This window comes from Varanus komodoensis, unplaced genomic scaffold (genome assembly GCF_004798865.1).
Source record: "Varanus komodoensis strain SLA01 unplaced genomic scaffold, ASM479886v1 scaffold45, whole genome shotgun sequence".
NCBI classification, from domain to species: Eukaryota; Metazoa; Chordata; class Lepidosauria; order Squamata; family Varanidae; genus Varanus; species Varanus komodoensis.
The window spans coordinates 2,279,545-2,299,281 of record NW_025336011.1 but is presented as its reverse complement, the minus strand read 5'-3'; the positions used below and the strand labels follow the sequence as shown (position 1 = coordinate 2,299,281).

The 19,737-nt window shown below is 40.9% G+C and overlaps 1 protein-coding gene across 1 annotated transcript in view; it reads left to right on the top strand.

The window, feature by feature from the left end:
- The window catches only part of SKAP1 (src kinase associated phosphoprotein 1), a 345,184-nt gene that overhangs the window by 242,937 nt on the left and 82,510 nt on the right, over positions 1–19,737 (top strand). The window contains exons 5-9 of the mRNA XM_044444651.1: positions 5,697–5,774; positions 6,368–6,451; positions 8,556–8,680; positions 10,270–10,333; positions 15,757–15,939. Of these exons, the coding sequence (XP_044300586.1) occupies positions 5,697–5,774; positions 6,368–6,451; positions 8,556–8,680; positions 10,270–10,333; positions 15,757–15,939 (534 nt within the window). The remainder of the gene's footprint in view (positions 1–5,696; positions 5,775–6,367; positions 6,452–8,555; positions 8,681–10,269; positions 10,334–15,756; positions 15,940–19,737) is intronic.

Below are 19,737 nucleotides of genomic sequence, written 5' to 3'. Positions count from 1 at the left end.
TGGAGACAGTGTTTTTCCTTAAAGTGGTAGCAGTTCCCCCCAAATCAAACCAGTACAGCCTTAGAAACAAGCTTTTAACTCTAGTTTTGAACTCTGCCTTCAATATGATGGCTATATTCCTGCTCCAAGATGCCTCCCCTAACCATGCAACCTGCTTTTGCTACCTGTTCACTTATGCTCTGTTCCTGCATTGGAAATACTGGAAATCTTTGATGCAAGTTTCATTCTCTGTTTAATTTTATTTATTTATATTCATGCCTTCCTCTTACAAAAGTGCTCCATTTTCTTCTTTCATCCAGTCTTCCTCACTTCACCTTCAGCATCTATTTGCTGCTTTCAACTCAGTCCAGTCTCCAAGCCCAGTTTTTCATCAGTTTTGTTTGAACATTTGTGCAATATTTTATTCATAAATACCTGTTACTCATTTCTTACTTTACTTGTAATATTCAGTCTACTTCTTCCACTTTAATAGATTTTCTTTCATTCTCTTTTCCCCATTTTTTCCAGTTTCTGCAATACTCTCTTCTGGTTTTAGTCTTCTCAATCCTTTATCATCCTTTAATACAATAGACCATTCCCTGCTTTTTCATTTTCATTTATTTATTTATTTATTTATTTATTTTTGTTATTTGGGATTTGATAACCACATCTTGGTTTTACTCCTATCAGAACTTATTTCAAAGTCTCATATCAATACCTCTTTTTCCTCTAATTCCTGCCCTGAAATAGTCATGAACTTTGTCTTTTTTCCAGTTAGCTAAAATATCCTTCATTCTTCCCAGGAAAGCTCAGGAAGTTAAGAGATCTAGCATCCTCCTGTTCTTTCGTTTTAGCTCATATTAAACTCCAGTTAAGATTTGTAACTTCTTCCCCTCCCAATGTTTTGAAAGTTCCTCTTTTTAATGTATTGGCTCTACTAAAACTCTCATGCAGACCACTGTTTTTCCCATATTGTTTGTTGTTGTATTTTATGCATTTATTTATTTTCATTTAAACCAAGAGCCTTTCTACACAAGGCATTTATTGTTCACTCATGATTCATGGTTGTTTATAGATGACACTTTAGATGATGTGTTTCTACAGCTTCAAGTTCAGAGTTTTTTCAGATACTTCCCCTTCCCCCTTTTTTACAGAATGGAGGAAATTAGGAATTGCATTGGAATGGAGGAAACAGTTCTGTTTAGCTTCATATACAAGGATTACAACTCCACCTTGAGGTTATGTAGCAGAAAAGTAGGAAAGGAAGAGTTCTTTGAGTAGCGCTCAGATCTCAGTGCTGCAACAAAACTGAAAATAGATGGCAGCAGTTAACAGCTTCATGTTGAAAAGCCTATATTCTCAGCTCTTATGCTTCTTAATGTGCTTCATTCTTTAATTATGTTATACCTCTATAAGTTTCCTTTCACTGGCTTCTCTATGTCTGTGCATTACTTAAACATCTTCTTGGAATCATCAGTTCTGCATATTCTCACCCCCACAATCTATCTTCATTTTTTTTGTATCCCTTGCTTTGATCTTTCCATTCATCAGATAGTCAAATTCTTATTAATCCTCCACTCCCTTGTGATATTTCTTGTCTCTGCACTTTCCGTTTTCTGGCCTTCTTATGTATGGAGCTTTTTCACTCTAAACATTCAGCACACTTCTTTTGTCCTACTTGATTAAATTATTAAAATCATATTTTTGTTTATATTTTCCTCTTGAAGGAGAGAAAGTTATTATTTCCTGTTAACTCCCTACAACAGTACATCAACATTCTCTCTCACTTAATAAGAGTTTCATCTTTCTCTCCAAGTCTCCTCTCCTTTTGTTTCATGTTTGCTGCCACAATAAGAGACAAAAGCACCCAATATGTACATATACCTGACATTCAATATCACTAGATTTCAACATTTGATTGCAGAATTTGATAACTGATGCACAATTTTAATCAGTGTTTGACCAGGTTGACAGATGATGTGTGTCAGAAGTGTTTTTTTAAGTGTTCTACCTTTAGGGAACATTTTCTACATCTCTGTCAACCAGGAAAACTCTGTCTGCCACAGAACCTCTGCAGATTCCCAGAGGAATCTGGTTTACACTCAGTTCACACAGAGCAATATTAAACCTTATAAACCACCCATTATGAACTACGTGAGACTGTTAATCAGCTTTATCTGCATTGCATTTAATTGCAGAATTGAGCTCCAAGTGCTACACAAGAATTTCCTTTCCTGCTTTGCATTACAGAATTGCTAGGTGGCACTGTGGTCTAGCAAAACAGCAGAAATATGTAAAGGTAAATCACACTTTCTTTTGCTTTCACAATCAAAAGGCATGTTTTCCCTGCTCTGAAAACCTTACTAGATGTAGTGGTTAGACAAAGAAGAAAAACTGAAAAGTCACATCATCTAAAGAACCTATAAACAACCCTCAGTAGGAAATAATGTGTTCCTGATAAATGTCTCCAGTAGGAGTGCCCTAGAATGGACCCCTTCAGCTGCATATTGCAGGGGTTGATCAGTAGTGCTGGAGAAGCTGTCTTTCAGCTGTTCGTCATGTTGAGGAATCCTTAATAAGCTTGTAGGATAGAGTTGAAAGAATCAGCAATGTTTAAGCTTGTCAGGATTTCCATTTTCAGATTTAAGCAGCTCAGCCAGTGGCCAACAAAACCCCTTAGAAGCAGAGCAGCTAAGCCAATGAATGGCTGCCAGTGGCTATTCTGGCTGCCCGTTCTTCTGTGACAGACAAGGTAGCTGAGCCAGTCACAACTGGAAATGCCATTACCTCCACCACAACATCCCATAGCACATTACAATATAGATTAAAAGTAAATGCTGATATTCTCAGAAACAGAATGGCTCACACAACCCTGGGGTTTTGTGTGTTGCATTTGCATAATTCCACATCTATTGAAAACTGCGAATTTCTCCCAAGCATAAGCTTTCCTCTTGGTCAAAGTGAAGCCATCTACATGTGAAAAGGAGTTTCCAGGGCAGTTCTTATGTTCTGGGTACACAGAGGTTTATTGTGTATTGGGTGGGGGTTGGAGAAGGGCATTATTCAGCAGTAAGGCAATTTGTTCAGAACTCCAGGAATTGTTGTGTGCTGCTTGTGTACTGGATCTAGTATATCTATCAGAACTGTATTTTGTCTTCAGACTTCTGCTGCTCAGGGACAGTTCAATTGTGCAAACACTGCAAGTAGTTACTAGGGGAGCCAGCATTTCAAGTGTGCCAATCAAACAGCATGCAAGGCTTGCAGTGTGGCAGATGATTCCAAGAGTAAGTTGCATATGGGCCATACATCAGGTCCTGGCATCCTTTACAACATTTAAACGATCCTTCCTAGTGCACATCTCTCAGGTCCTGCAGTGTGGCCACTTGAAGTGGGAAGATACCTTGGGTTGGAGCCTCTGGTTCCCCAGTTCTCATGCTGAGAAACTGGAAGAATTAATTGACTCTTCATTTCCAGCTTCTAGCTAATTACCAAGAAATATAAGCAGGCTTGGCAAAAGGTTATGTAAATGTCTGAGAGATGGTGTAAATCTCTGGCTGAGGCAGACTGAGGATCGATTCACAGAGACAGCCTTAATGTGCTAGAATGTCTGTTAAATGCACCCACAATGTGCAATTGACTGTACTGTGTAGTGAGGAGGGTTTCCTCCTCGTACTACTACTACTTGTCCAGATCTCTACACTGGGCTGCTACCAGAACCAAGATTAATTTTGGTTCTGTTTTTAATATCAAAACTTAGGCAATGCATTGGTTTTGTTATTAGTTTACCTCAAAGATGTACTTACAGAATGCCTTTCTCTTACACTGAAGCAAACATCTGGAATTAGAAAGAATTCCCAGGGCAAGAATGTGCAGCGCCTTTGTAGGTTACATCCCCAGCAACATTTACATACAGACAATTTGTCTCTGTCCATTTCCAGTGCTGGAGGTTTGGATGCAATACTTTGAATGTGTCTTGTATTTGGAACTGGCTGCACATCTGTTTGGCCACTTAAGGGACCCTGACACCTGGAATTAAGTACCTGTTATCCACCTATCTCAGAGAGCTGGCTGAGGTGAAAGGCTGCTTGCCTCTGTCTTTATTTTAAAATCACCTAGGTCTTTCCAGGAAGTGAAGCCAACTTTGCAACATCTGAGATACTGAAGTGGATGGAAGGAAGCATGCTTAGTGAAGCAAACTGGAATTTCCTAGAATCACCGTTTAACAATTTTACAGTGTGGATGAATGGTTAAGCACATAGATAGGACAGATTCTAAGTTATGCTGCACTAGACATCTCAAACAGCTTCAATTAATGATGTATTTATTAAAGAGTTAAGATAAAGCTACGGAAATGAGATGTTGCTTTTAAAGAAAATTAAACACACACACTGATGAACTAATGCTTGCTTAAGAACAATCCTAAAGTATTTCTCAGCTCCCATAGCAGGACATCATACAGTTGTTCATTGCGTAGGTAGGAGAGAACAGACATCCTCTCTCTGGGCCCCTTAAAGACACTGGCAAAAACCTTTTTCTCCAAACGATACATTTTTTCAGGAGGAACTCCTGAAGGGCTGAGAGGGAAAACAAAGATCCAACCAGATATACATCCTGATTTCACTGTTTAACCTATGTATGAATTCCTGGAAGTGGAGTGGAGATTGGTAAAGAAGAAGGGGGTTTACTCTCCCTTCCTTCTAGACTATATATGTGAAAACCACTGTGCCTACCTGAGGCCCTGCTTTTGAATGTTTTGCCCAAGGGGTTTCTTCATGTGACATGAAGGGGAGGGTTGGGCTATTCTTATGTTACAACCAATGCTTTTTTTGTCATAGAATGCACCGGAACAGAGTTCTGGCACCTTTTTTCAACAGATTTTCCAAGTTTTAAAAGTAACTTTTGAAAATTTGATGTTTGGTCCACGTGGATTTGAATTGCCCTGTTGAGCGTAGCAAGTCGGCGGCAAAATCATGAAAATGGTGCATGCTGCTTGTGTGTCGAGTCTGATGCAAGTGTACTTCGTCCGCACTGGTTGCGAAGGCGCTGCTCGGCTTGTGGCGCTGCTCGGCTTGTGATTGGTCGTGTGGTCGCACGCTGAGTGCTTACTGCAGGCAGCGACCGTTATGTTTTGTTACACAACTGACGTGTGTGGGTGTGTGTACAGTGATTGACTACATGTGAAAGGTAAATAATTTCATGCGTTCTGGCACCTTTTTTCTTACAAAAAAAGCACTGGTTAGAACCACATTGGACTAAATGAAATTTACTTCTGTGTGAGGACCTAGGGTATGTCTGTGTTGGGCACAGCATGGTTGCATGAGCTAAAACAGGTTCCATTCAGCTTCAGTGTTGGACTACTACCCTGTACGCAGATGGAAGCATTCCAGGGAAAGGGGCTGGTAGGACATTAGCCTGCCACCCAGTGCAAAGCATGGTAAGGACTCATGCATTCCATTTGATGCGTGAGTGGAATGTGAATACTGATGCATTCGATGCATACTGATGGGATGTGAGGCCTGACCGCATGAAAGCTGCTTGTCAGCCACTGCCCTCTGTATCTCTTAAATAATGTGAATTTGGCAATACTGAGGGATGCAATCTGACTAACTTACCACAAGATTACCTTGACTGTTTTGTCCTGGGAAATTCCCCATACTTTTGCCAAGCTTAATTTCCCATGTTTAATCCTAATGTTCTGTTTGTTTGTTTGTTTTAAGCTGAAACCAACTTTCAAAAGGCCATTCAGGAGCAAGGACTCATTCTAAAACAAGGATACTTGGAAAAACGATCCAAAGGTAAAAATATGCCAAAGCAGTCTTCACAGCAAATTCAGTTGATTTTTAAATTCACATTCCCCCCAATCCCTATGTTTTTTGTAACTGGAGTATTGAAGCAGCCAGAGCCAAGACTGTGGGTCGCTTCTCTGCAACAGTTTTGATGCTATAAAGAGAGCCCGAGTACATCTGGTACGTTCAGATGCACTGTATCAACTAAAGAGAAGGGGATGAGTGTACTATTTGCCTTTTGACCTATTTAGGATAAGATTAGGGTTAGGCCACTTACAAATATTTTAAAGTCAAAGACCATAAATATACGAATATGCCCTTAAAATAGATGTGCCCATTTTATTTTTGGAAATGTAAATTTTCCCATGAGAATCTACTCACAGGTTGCTTTCAGTTTATGGTGGACAGACACTAAAAGTACAAATTTGCCACAAACAAATGCCTAGGAGTAGTAGTCGTCGTAGTTGATATGACTGATGATAATATGAACAACTGCCACCTCTGATTGATATGGGAGGTTTGTCTTGGAAACCCTTCTGATGATGGAGAACCATTGCTTATTTTCTAGTTGTTGCTGATTTACCCCTTCTTCTTCTTTACAGATTCCAAAATCTTTGGCTCTGAGTGGCAGAAACGATGGTGCATCCTTGACAATATGGCCTTCTACTACTATGCAAATGAAAAAAGTTTGTGATTTTTTAAAAAAGCATAAACCCATATTCCTTCAATATATCAACATCACCCAGTTGTCCTTAGGAGAAAAAGAAAGGAATTCTGCAGAGACATTCAAAGGGCTAGGGATTCGTATCAGTCAACTAATCTCCAGTACTTCAGTTTGGAGAAACGGAAGTTGAAAAACCGGCCCAGGAATTGTTGTATAAAATCCAATGAAATTTTGTAGCATATTTATTTCCTTGTATTCCTTTCCATCCTTGTATCTCAGAGGGACATACATTAGTAAATTGCACATTGTGAGGTAGGTTAAGCTCAGAAAATTACTTACCTAAAGTCGCTGGTGAGCTTCATAGCCAGTCAGGGATTTGATTCTGGGTCTCCTTCATCCCCATGCAATGTTCTGAGTATTACATCACACCGGCTCTTCCAGCTGAGTGATAAATTGCTCACCAGGCAGCGTGGGACTCTGCCATTTAGATGCAGCCTTAGGAAGGAAGAACACAGTCTGGTTGTATTCTAACACCCTTGTCAGTAAAGAATGAGGGAAAGGAGAAATACGGACACAAGGCCCTGTGTAAATAAAGTACAGCCCATTTTTTTCTCCCATTAGTTGTCGGACGGGCTTTAACCCTCCCCTAAGTGACCATATATAATCTTATGTGTCAGCATGTATAAATATTTTTCAGTTATGCTCCATCAGATGCATATAAACAGGAAGCTAATACTTCCAACAGAATTTGGCAGGCTGAGATAGATGGGCTATGATTATACTGTGCCTCCCATCCAGAGAGAATGAATGCCAAGCAGGGTAAAAATATACAGGAAGAAAGAGCAGTCTGCATTTGGAGTCTCAGGGTTTCATTCACTGCAGCCCAGCAGATTATGGACACTGGCTCTGTGTGGATCATAAAATGGTTGTGTTTGTGTGTGTGTGTGTGTGTGCCCATTTTTTTTCATACTCTAGCTTAACCTTCCCCAACCACACAGCCTCCAGATATGCTGGACCACAATTCTTATAATCCCAAGCCAGTACAACTATTGGGGATGGTGGGAGTTGTAATCCAACATATCCGGAGATCGCAAGGTTGAAAGAAACTGCTCTGTCTTGACGGAGACAGGAGAAGAGCCTGGGCGGGAATGCAGATAAGAATAGATTTGTTTTGTCAGTGGTGAAGTCACCAACATCACAGGAGCAAGAAGCAATTTTAGCTTTCATCCCAGTAGTGTCTTAAATTGCACCTTTACTTTTTTCCTGTATAAATGAATTGCTACCATTCAGCTCTGTGGAAGAAAATGAGTGCTTCATTGAAGGACATTGTTCAATCATGAGAATAACCTGCCCTCCACCTGTAATGCTTGGTGGCCTGGCTGGCTGGGCGTGGCATGGATCCTGCAGAGTGCCCCTGCCCCTGTACCACTCCACTGTCTATTGTCTTCATGCCACTGCACATGTCAAGGGTGCCACAAGTGGGAGCTTTAAACTGCTGCACCTGGAACCAGTCCTGAATAGTTGCCACATACTAGCACACCCAAGGATTAGACAGATTCTTCTGCATTGCTGCAGACATTGGAAAAGGGAAGAAAATCCATGCGAAAAGACTCTGCACTAATAACAGCAGCAACAACAATACAGACAATAGTATTTAGTATCACATAGCATATCTCACAGGTTCAAAGCTTTCCACATCTGTCATGAGCCACATCCTTGCAACAATCCTGTTAGTAAGGCCATTAATAATAGTTTATTCCAGAAGGAAGGGCTGAGCCTGAGAGGGACTAGCTCTCCAAGGCTGACAGGACAGCAGCAGAACTGGGTGCAGAAAGGGATCTGCTGCCAAATCCCTATAAAGGAGAATGAGCGGGGAGGCCTGCTTGCCCCTTGTGACTGGGCTTAGTGGCTAGATGCAAACTCCTCTGGAGGAGTACATGGCATGAGTAAAGGAAAGGTTCGGCTGCCCTCTCCATTTCACTGGGGTGCACTTTCATCTCCATCTACCTCAGGTTTATAGGAAATCTGTGGGACACTGTTTGGGTTGTGTGTTCTCCAAGTAACTTTCACCAGCAACTTGAATGTATGCAGTGCCTGTGCTGAACTATTTTTTCCATGTTGCACAGGCAAACAACCAAAAGGCATGTTCCCCATCAAGAACTATTGTGCCCGGCTGGCTCCCTATGTGCGCAAGGACTCGCGAAGAGATTGCTGTTTTGAACTGATCTGTCCTGGAAAACGTACCTATGAGGTAGGTTTGGCAGAAAAGGAAAGTACTTCTGCCAAAATGGCCAGGAGAAACATGTTCTAGCCAAGAAGTTCTGTTTTGTGCTCAGTAAGAGGAGGGGTTGCACCTTACCCTTTCAACCTCTGAAGAGTCCCAGTGGAGGTGAGTCAAGAGTAGGAGCACTTCCAGACAAGGCTTTTGTTCTGCAATTGCTCTTTCTCCTCCACAGAATTTTACAGGAAGTCTAGATAACAGAGTTTTCTTCTTACAGACCTCCCATGTTTCCTCATTTCTTGCATCTGTTCCTTAAGAAAAAAGTCTATTAAGGAAAGACAGAATAGTTGTACATTGCATTTTGAGTGTTAGCAGTCAGAATGCTCCATCTGGAAGCCCCCTGGACCCTTTTGGGCAATGCTTTACTATGGAGGCCCACTCACTTCACACTTACTGTCCACTTCTCTGTCTTGGGTGATTTCAAATTAGGCTTTTATGGTGTCATTGTCTGCCTTATTGATAGACATTTACAGAGGGCCCAGGCAATGACTATCATCACAAGGATGTTCAGTAGCAAAGTTATATGTATCAAGGTATTGATCTCTGGGGAAGGTTCCCAGCGGTGTGAAACAATTTTTCCTTCAAATCACTGCCCTATGCTGCCACCTAGAGGTGCCTGCTGGTAAAGCCAGCTTTGTGTCTCAAATTCCAACCCATTGATCTGTAGTGGGAACATGAATACATGTATATATTCAGTTCTTGCCTTGCATATTTTGGGGCACTGGGAATTGTCACTCCTGGCCATGCCAATATGAGCACTGTCTTCTCTTCATAACTTTGTTCGCCTTGTCCCCAGGTGTCCTGCACTACTACATCGTTTATGTGTTTTCATTATATATCTACTGCCTCCTCTTGGGAGTATGGCATGAAGCTTGATTATAGTTATTTAAAAGAACCCACCACACTAGATATGTGCAAAGACAAACCAATGATTTTCCTGGGGTGGGAAAATTAAAAAAGAAGTATGAGGAATATTTACATATGCTTTGAAGGGTCCCAGAATAACCAGCCATTTTCATAGCATTACCCCATAAGAAATAAACCAGATGTTTCTATTCTTGGAGATTGCTAAATAGATATGCAAACGGGAAGTTATTTTTTTAGTTTAAAAAAGTGTTTTACATGAAAAGATGAAAGGATGAGACAGCAGCAATGAGGGTATGTTGCCAGATATTTGTCCAGAGAAAAACATTACATGCTAAGGTTCATTTACAGATGCATGTGTATTTCATTAGATTTCTCATCGCTCAGTGATTCGGTAGCTGAATGTGTAAACTGCCTAAACAAGAAAATGTTGCATTTCAAATGATGTTAGGGGTAATATGGGATCTCTCTCTGTGATGCATGCATTTCCAAACTCATCCTTAATGAAGTACTCACACAAATACAGCCCTGGCATGCCTATTCAGAAGAAGTGGCATGCCTATTCAGACATGGTGTCAGCTGAAGTGTGACCTATACCACTTGTTGGTACAGTTCTGGGATACAGTCACATGTATATTGATAGGTGCAGATCTCTGGGTGGAAATCACACAGTGACAATACTAGTTTCTTTTCAGTTCACAGCTGCTAACCCTGCAGAAGCCATGGACTGGGTGGATCAGATATCATTCCTGATGAAAGGTGGGTCACTAAAGAGAAATCAAATCATGTGGATTAGCATGAGTCACATAAATATGTATACCATTTGATTGCTTAACAGATAATTGCGCACAGCTGACTGCACGAATTGCCATCATTGTCAAGCAGTGTGTTTGAGGGGATACAACAGGGGCGAACCACTTATGACCCTCCAGATATTTGGATACAACTCCCAGCAGCCTAGCCAGCATACCTAATGGTGACAAATCATGCAAATTGTAGGTCAAAGGTTCACAGGGCCACAAGTTGCCCACCTCTGGGATTTAAAGATGATATGACGGTTCTACATTTAATGTTTCCTGGCCTGTTCACAAATGCCAGCTACTACTAGAAATGGGTGAACAAATGATGCTCATATTCAGCCAGATTCTTCCAAGATCAACTTGATGCACAGTTCTCCTGGGCAAATAGAGAAATTGCACAAATTGAACATGATCAAATGTAAAATTGGCACATTTTTTTCATAGTTCCATAACTTCCCCCCATATGCAATTATGCAATGTTGAAGTTCTTTTTCCCCTAAACTTGTGCAATCTTTGAATGTGACTACAAGTTGGAGAATTTGTAAACATTTTTGGGGAATACATTTTCCTGTTCACATTCAGGGTTGTGCACAAGGCATGCTCAACTATTTTGTGAGCACAAATAAAATTCTTGTACATTTCTAGTCACTACTATATTGTAATTTTAAAGTGAAGTGCATATACTTCGGTCAGTTATTCAGACAGGAATTGACTACAAAATTCTTTAATTCTAGGCTGAGTGATGTATAAACCTCAGACCATAGAAAGTTCTCTTTTCCTAGGTAGAACTGTGTTACCAGTGTGCTGTTTTGAAGTTCCTGAGAATCTTGCTTTTATGTGTATATTTTTCAATAGATTTCTTATCCTCTCAGAAAACTTTATAAACATTCCTGAGAATCTTGACTTTTGCATCTGTTTTCAGTGAGGTTCTTGTCCTTGTGCAGAAAGCCATGCAAACATGGTGATAAGCTTGTCAGAAGCTCTCAGAAAACAGAAGGCAACCTGCTTAAAGATGGCAGTCTCTGATCAGGAACATCAGTCTGGGGATTTCTTTTTAGAGAGTTGCCTGGTAGGATCAGTTCATTTGTAAGCCACTTTTTAGGGTAGAAAGTGCTCAAAGCCACTTACAGTAACACAAAAAGAGTGCACAATAAAATACAACAGCATTTCCAAATAATTATTTTACAGCTACAAGTTAGAACAAGATTTATATAGACATACACAAAAACACATCACATTAATCAATACACACTAGGAGAAAACAATCCAGTAATAATTCATACTTCTGTCAAACAAAGCACTAATTTAAAAAGAAAACAATCCAGGAAGTAGGAAAAGAACAGCAGAGGCTGCAGTCTTTATAACCACAGTGTAGGAAGCTGAGTCAGAACCTTGATCCATCTAGTCCAGTAATGTGGACACTGGCCTTCAGTGACTTTACAGAGTTTCAGGCACAACTTTTTCCTAGCCCTACTCAGCGCAGTGAGGGATTCAGCTTCTGCAAAGTGCAAAGCAGGTACTTTGCCATGGAGTTACAGCTCCTCCTGTGCTGGCCAGTCAGTAAAGCAGGGCCCTGCTGTCCCAGGTCACAAGTGGAAGCAGGTCAGGTAGGAACATATGTTTCACATGTTCTTTCATGTGCGTGCATCTGAACCCTGCAGCATTGATAAAATCTTCCTTATTGATAAGGAAGGCCTGGGCTAAAATCCACATGTGACCATTAGTTTCCCTGACTAATGTGTGACTGCCGTGGCTACATGCATTCAACCTGCATGCCAAGGTACTCTACATGTGAACCCACTGAGAGCCCTTGCATGAGAGGAAGGACTCAGGCCCAGTCAGCATCCTTCCTCACACGGAGGTGCTATCTATATGTATATACATGAGTTCATATGCACGTATGAACACCTTGCCCATGGCATGGACAAAGGGAACATGGCTTCTTTGCACACAGCCTCCTTAGCCTTGCAGCCCTGTCATGTATTCTTCCAGTGAGTGAGTTCATCTGAGCCACCATCACCTCTTAGATCATCTACTAAATCACAGTAGCATTTACTACTTACTTCCCAGAAGGGTGCTTGGTGTTATACATTACTTAGCCCAGATGTGACAGCTCCTGCCCAAAGGGGTTACAGTCTGTGTAAGATGAAAAGGGCAGAAGGTGAGGGAAAGCCAGGTGGCATGGGAGGGCATGCAAGCCGGCAGAGCTAGGGCAGTTTTAGGCTTTGCTGAAGAGTTAGAAAGCGAGCAGGGACTCAAAGGATGCTTGACAAAGAAGGGGAAGCTATTCTAGGCGTTGATGAGCTGTATGGCAGATGTTATGGGAAAAGGAACAGGAGAAGAAGCAACCTGCTTCTGAACATGCATAGTCAAGATCTCTCAGCCCTGGCGAATTACCCCTCAACAGCCTTTAACTACAGTATTGTGCTTATAGTGCAGATGGTGAAAATAGATTCCTTTTCTATACTTGCTTATAAAGGAAAGGAGAGCCCTAATCCATGTCAGTGTGTGTGGATAAGAAAGTAAGGGATAGGAGGTCTTTCAGACTAATTATCTGAGAAGTCCAATGATGCAGTCTTATAGAGGTGAACTAAAATAAGATAAACCTGAAATGAGTCTCAAATCCCTGCTCTACAGCTTTGTTGTTGTTATTGTTTTATATAAAGCTGCTGGCAATATCTAATCCTCCTCGTGTCCCGGCATTTGTTTGGGGCACAGAAATAAGCCCCTGCGTGCATGATGGGTTAATTAAAAAGTTACCTCGTGTCTGCTTTGGTGAACACAGTCGCTGGGTTGTGGTGAATGTATGCTCTTGAAGCGTCCTCTGCTGGTAACTATATGGAATTGGTATTGGCCTTGCTTTTAATGAACTCTGCTAAAATTAAACTATTTTGGATAGAAGCTGGGAGGGACCAGAAAGTCATTCTCTCCTCTACACCAAGGCAAAATCATCTAACACTTCATACCCACCAGCCTTCTCCCATTAGCTAAATAATTCAGCCTGCAGCAGGCAGGAACAAAACAAAACCAAACCAAAAAAGCAGACTACTGCAAGCTTCCTGCTAAGCAATATCTCCAGAAATATCTCTAGAAATATTCTTGTTGGAGGAAAGAAACCCCCCTGCCCTAAAACAGATTGCTGGAGGAGCAGGAAAGTTAAGGAACTTTTTCCCAGTCTGTTTCTCTAATTGCTTCAACTTCTGTTATATTGAAAGTAATGAGAGAGTTGTGGGGTTTCTGAGAGAGGACCCACTAAGACTTAGCCTTGAATGCCACTCAGCTCTGGACCATTTAAATCAGGAATTCCTATGGTCATATGCTGGGTGTAGTTCATTTACTTCTGAGAAACCTAAACCAGTCAATCTCCTCCCTACCCTTCCAAATTGCTCCCACAGTGCACAGAAGCCACTGCCTTCCCCAACTGGTACCTACCAGATGCTTCAGAGTGCACTTCCCTTATGCATCAGCCAATATGGCCAATGGACAGGGATGATGGGAGTTGTCATCCAAGTTACCTGACAGCCCCTGGGTGGGGAAGGCTGCAAGAAGGCTCTTCTATATATTGTGGGGTGTGGGTGGCAATACCCTTCATCCAACTATCCAAGATGCATAGGTGATTCTGGCCTTGATCCACATACCTGTTTATGTACAGTAGCATGCCAGATTTCGTTTCACCATTTTCCTCTTGATTTGGGTAAATGCATATATAATATAGACTCCCTCTCTCATCTCTTATTAGTTTGTCAGTGTTAACCAGATAGGTGAACCAAAACAAATACTCTTTCAGACTTCCAGATCAAGACAACATTTAGCTGTTCTGTATATAATCTCCCTACCAACAACTATACACAAAGGCTAAGTTCAGACAACAAAATGATGCTCAAAGGTTCAGTAGGGGTTGAGTGTGGGTTATTGTTGAAACACAGATTATTGTATTGTCTGGATTCAACTAAGCTAACAAACCATGCCTTGTTAACCTTTAAAACCCAACAACAATCCATGCATTCTCTTAGTGTTGAACAATTTAAAAAAACCCACATGAAACCTATGCTCAACCTGAATCCAGTCTCTGAATGCTAGAGTTCATCTTGTTCAGCCATGGGCAGAAGGTAGATCTCCAGATGTTTTGGACTTCAGCTCCTCAAATGACCCTGCCCACATGGCCAGTGACTAGGAATACTATGAGTTGATGTCCAAAACACCTGGAGTTTCTGTCCACCCACGATCTGGTCCATCAGATCTGCAGAGGTTCCCCATCAGTCCATACAGCCTTCCTGGTTTGTTTCAGGGACAGGCTTTATCCTCCAAGCCCTACTTCTTGGTACCATGCAGATGAAAGGGGGATTTGCTTGCATAACATCTTTCCTGTTTGGAAGGCATCACACAAGTCTCTGCCTGAGCTGGCAGTCAGAGCACTTCTGTGGAAAAGCAGCATATCAGAGTTCTGAATAATGTGGCAGCTGCACAGCATGCCAGCCAGGAACCAAATGGCATCAAGGTGTATCATTAGGCCACCAAAGGGCCATTCAGGGACTGTTGTTTAACTCTGACCTATTCCAACCCCAGCTCAATGCAAAGTCTACAGTGATGCAGCTACAGCTTCACTGACTGATGGCCACCAAGCTTCTGCTTAAATATTTTCAACACAGGAGTATCTCCTTATGATCCATAATAGTCTCTTCTTCATAATACTACCAGAAGAACCCACATTGCAAGCATGCAAGGAAACATTCTCAGTGATTGCCCTATGACTTTCTTCTCTTGCAACTTGACACTGCTTTATATTCAGAACCACTGCAAGTTTTGTTTCCTCTGGGCTGCCGCAAGTGGTGAATTTTCTATTCTGGCAGGTACAAAGACAGAGACCTTTAATGTTTAATGTTTCTATTCCATGTAAAATTTGGCTATTTCACTGGTCTTGAAATGTTTTGTTAGTCTTCCTGAATTTCTGATTCTAGGAATTGGGAGACATGCTTCATTGGGAAGAGGGCAGTCTTGGATGGATACACATTTGTTTAGCTTCAGAGATGGGGCTGAATCAAGCACCCTCACAGCAATCTCTGCCCTTATTCTAGCACATAATAGCTCAAATTATAGGACTGAAGTGGGCTCTTCCATTAATTCTATCTGTGATTGTAAACCATGTATGGGATATTAGGATCTGAGCATGTGATTTATGGATAAACAATCCATCATTCACCTGACAAGAGGAATCTCCACGTTCATTTGGCCTACTTCTTGCTAACTGAAAATAGCAACTGTGGGTTGATCCTAGGAATTGCCAACAGCTGATTATGCTGTCCATGTTCCTTTTTCTCTTTGTTTATCTTGTATTTTGTGGGTCATGACTTTCCCTTCTCCATTATTATCTTTTCCTCCCAGATATGAGGTCAACTGATATTCCCTGTGAGGATGAGGACAGCAACAGTGAGAAAGAGGAGGCTTATGATGATGTAGACAGTTTTGATTCCCCCAGTGTGGCACTTCATCAGGGTACCACTTTGGACCTGGAGGAAGACGAGACCAGAGAAGATAGTGACGAGTGCATTTATGAAGTTCTTCCAGGTAAGCAGGCTTTTCTGCATATGAAGCTGCCTTATACTGAGGCAGACCTTTGAACCATCTAATCAAATACTGGCTGTTCCAACAGGCTTTCAAATCAAGTGGAAAGCATTTTGTTTGTTTGTTTTTAATATCCTGCTCATCTTTAATGTTTATGCTACAATAATTTCTTCCTGCCCTTATAGGAGTACCCATTTAGAATAGGACACAGTCCTTATGTCTATAGAATATTTCTGCCTAAAATACCTTATTATGCAAATAACTATGAATGACCATGCCAAATTGCAAGTTCAAAGAACAGAAAAACAGAGCAGAAAATTCCACAGGATATTAGCAAAGAAAGGAATTAGCTCACCTGGGAGGAAAGAAATGCAGAACCTGAAGAACTGCAAAACCTGAAGCTCAACACACGGTGAGCTTTTCAGTGAGTGCAGAACTGCAAGTTCATCTCCCAACAGACCAGCCAACCCACCTGTCTGGCACAAGCAGATTGGATTTGGATTTGGTGCTCTCCAGTTTCCTGAGGTGTTTCTGCTGTTCTGCACAATATTTGCACCTCACCTTTATCTCATCTGCAGGCAGGCAGCAGAAATAAAGCAGAAGCTCATTTGATGGAGCAGCATTGACTTTCCTCATTTTATTTTATTTTTTAATTTCTGAAGGGGAAGACAGTTTCCCTACCACAAAAATTAAACACCATGAGGAGTTTATTGTAGAGAATACTTTTAGGATCAGGAGCATAGGGAGGCCAGACAGTTTTAGTTTTGTTTGAAGCTTCAGCTTCATTCAATGCTGAATTTTGTGCCATGATACTAGATATTTTGTTTGCGCAGAAACCCTTTGAGTGCAGTCCGGAGATGCCTATATAAATGGGCAGTACTTGTTTCTCTTCTTTCCCAGTGGTAAAAATTTCACTGGCACTAATATAGGATTATATTTCCTTTGAATGAGAGAGAACTAGAAACAAGATGCCTTTATAATCTTTGTTTTATTTACAACGCTCCAAGCAGAGCACACTAGGATAACAGATTCCTTCAGTAGTCAGCATATTTGAACCTCTACACATCCCCAGAATGCTTCTGTATGGCTAAACATGCAGCTCTTTGCTTCTGTCTAAATTGAAACTTGCTACAAACTGTTTCAGTGTCACATTCTGAGGATAGGGATTTCCATGCCATTAAGGAAAACTTCCATAGCCATTAACATTATTTTATCAAAACCTTGATTAACCATTAGTCTGTCAGGTGAAACTATAGCATGGGGCCCATTCATACTAATCAAGATGACAGAACTCATAACACCATTTTGATGTGAATACCCATCACTGTTCTGTTAAGATGTGGATATCCAGTCTGGGGAAACAGCCTTACTATCTAGACCACATCACCATTGTGCACAGTGCAGAGAAGCTGATCTTCTATGGCAGTCTGCTCAAAATTATTTTATTTATTATTTTATTTACTTAAAGCATTTGTATGCCACCCAATTGTGCCAGAGCACCTCTGCGTGGCTCACAATAACATTTAAAAAGACAATAAAAACCAATTACACCATATTAAAAATATCAATATCAATAAAATACAGACAGAAATACAAAACAAAGGTCAAGTGGCATTCATTATTAAAATACGTTTTTAAAAGGAAGGTCTTTGCCTGGTGCCAAAAAGAATGTGAAGAAGGTGCCAGGCAAATCTCCTTGAGGCGAATCCCCTTTTGGTATTTTCTTGCCATGGAATCTGCATGAGTTTCTTTCTGCAAATGTTGAGCAGAATGTACTTTTCTGCACATGGATCAACTTTCATTTTCATGTACATTGGATTCTGTAGTGTGAGTTGCACAATTCCAACCACATTGCAGGTGTGAAATATCCTTACCACACACAGAAAAAGACTGTCAGACTGATCAGAGTGAAAGAGGCAAATAATCTACATTTTGCTTGCACCCTTGTTTGAGTTCTTTTCTGTAAAAGAAATAATAGCATTTCAAATGTTTCTAGACTATAACTCACATTCTCTCTGGTCATACTGTTTAAGACTGATGGAAGTTGGACTCCAATAACATCTGATGAGCTAGAGTTTTCCCACCCTTGTTCTAAATTACTTTTGTAATGGGACAAAGAAAAATATACAGGACAAAGAGATGAATGTCACTCTGCTACCAAAGAACAGAAAAAGAAGACTCTCCTATTTGCTACTGGGATAATACCAGTAGCTTTGTATGCACATAGACTTGGGAGTCAGGCTTGTTGTGAGAAAGCATGAATGCATGCCAGTTTGTGTCCTGGCATACCACCCTTTTAGCTTTTCTAAGGCCAATTGATCCCTATTCAGATTGCAACGTGAATAACAAGGCCTCAAGTAAAGATGGATGAAAATTTAGTTTGCTTCTGTTTTTTTTAAAGAATATCTTACTAAAATTTGCCATTTCCTTTATAAATGAATGGAAAGACCTTGCGTTTTTAAAAAATTCACATGTGAGAGGAAGCTAAATTGATTGCTTTGTCTATTCAAGCAGACACCATAGAGTGCTTAAAACTCTTAAAATTCTGGGTCTGAAGCCTTGTGTGTACATCCATGTGCAGCTGACTTGCCAGTTTTGTTTTTTAATAGGGGGTTTTTTTTTTGGACTTGCTTCTTATCTTTAACAACTGAATGGCACACAAACACAATATGATCCCCAACATGTGGTGAATACCTGGACCTATCAAAATTGGCCAGTGTAGATGAGTGAGAATTTCATATTGTTTGGCTTTAAAAAAAAGTATTTACCAACAAATTCAGTTTTTTTCCATAAACAGAACAAGCAAGAATGTTTGATAAATAAAATTCAAATGTGAAAGGAACTGAAACTGGCAGATTTGTCCATCTCTTAACTTCAGGTTAACATAAAAGGAGCAGTGGGACCACAAGGTTAATCTGGAGATCATTTTGCACAGCAAGAGATTGTGTTCAAATCAAAGCACATACAGTAAAAACATTTGTATGGTAGTATCAGTGTGGGAAGATGTTCATTTCACACTGGTCTGGTTCACACATAATCATGATCCAGAGAATGAGTTGTTGCTGAATTTTAGGCTGTTGAATTGCAGGTTGTCTTTACCAAACCCTTTACTATGGTTTAACTGTGGGTTAACCATGGCCAATCTAGAGTTCTCAACAACGGCAAGCCATTGGTTCTCTTCCTGGGTGGTTGTACTTAACAACCTATAGTTCAGGGCTCGCATGTGACAGCAACAGCACAATTCCACAACAACCCATAGTCAGTCCTACACACTCTGGGCTGTGTGAACCAGGTGAATGAGAAGTACATGTGAAATTAACTTCACCATTCATCCTTTTATCTAGTTCCCACCCAGCTAGATGCAGAGTCTGATCAATGTAGTCAAGAAGCTGACTAGCAGAGCCAAAAGATCAGAGTAAACAGAAGGCAAGATTTTTAGGAGTGCAAAACCAGCTGGAATGCTAGAGACAAAACAAGGAAATAGGCAAGGAAGATGTGCTAATATATGGTGGCTGCTACTGAGATGTACTTACCTGACCCTAGTGAACCTAGTTCAGAAAACACTTAAATGCAAGCATGCTTAGGAGAGAACAGAACTAGGAAGACAAAGGCCTGTGCAACAAGGAGTACCCTTCATCAACTTCTAGCATTTCTGGGAGACAGTAAAGGCATAACTTGTGTCCCCAGCTTAAGTTGTCTGTGGGTTAGACTTCTTGCTGGCTGGATGAGTCTCAGAGTCTCAGCGTGGAGATGACGTTCCAGCTGGTGGATCCCTTCTTTTCAAGTATCCACACACACAAG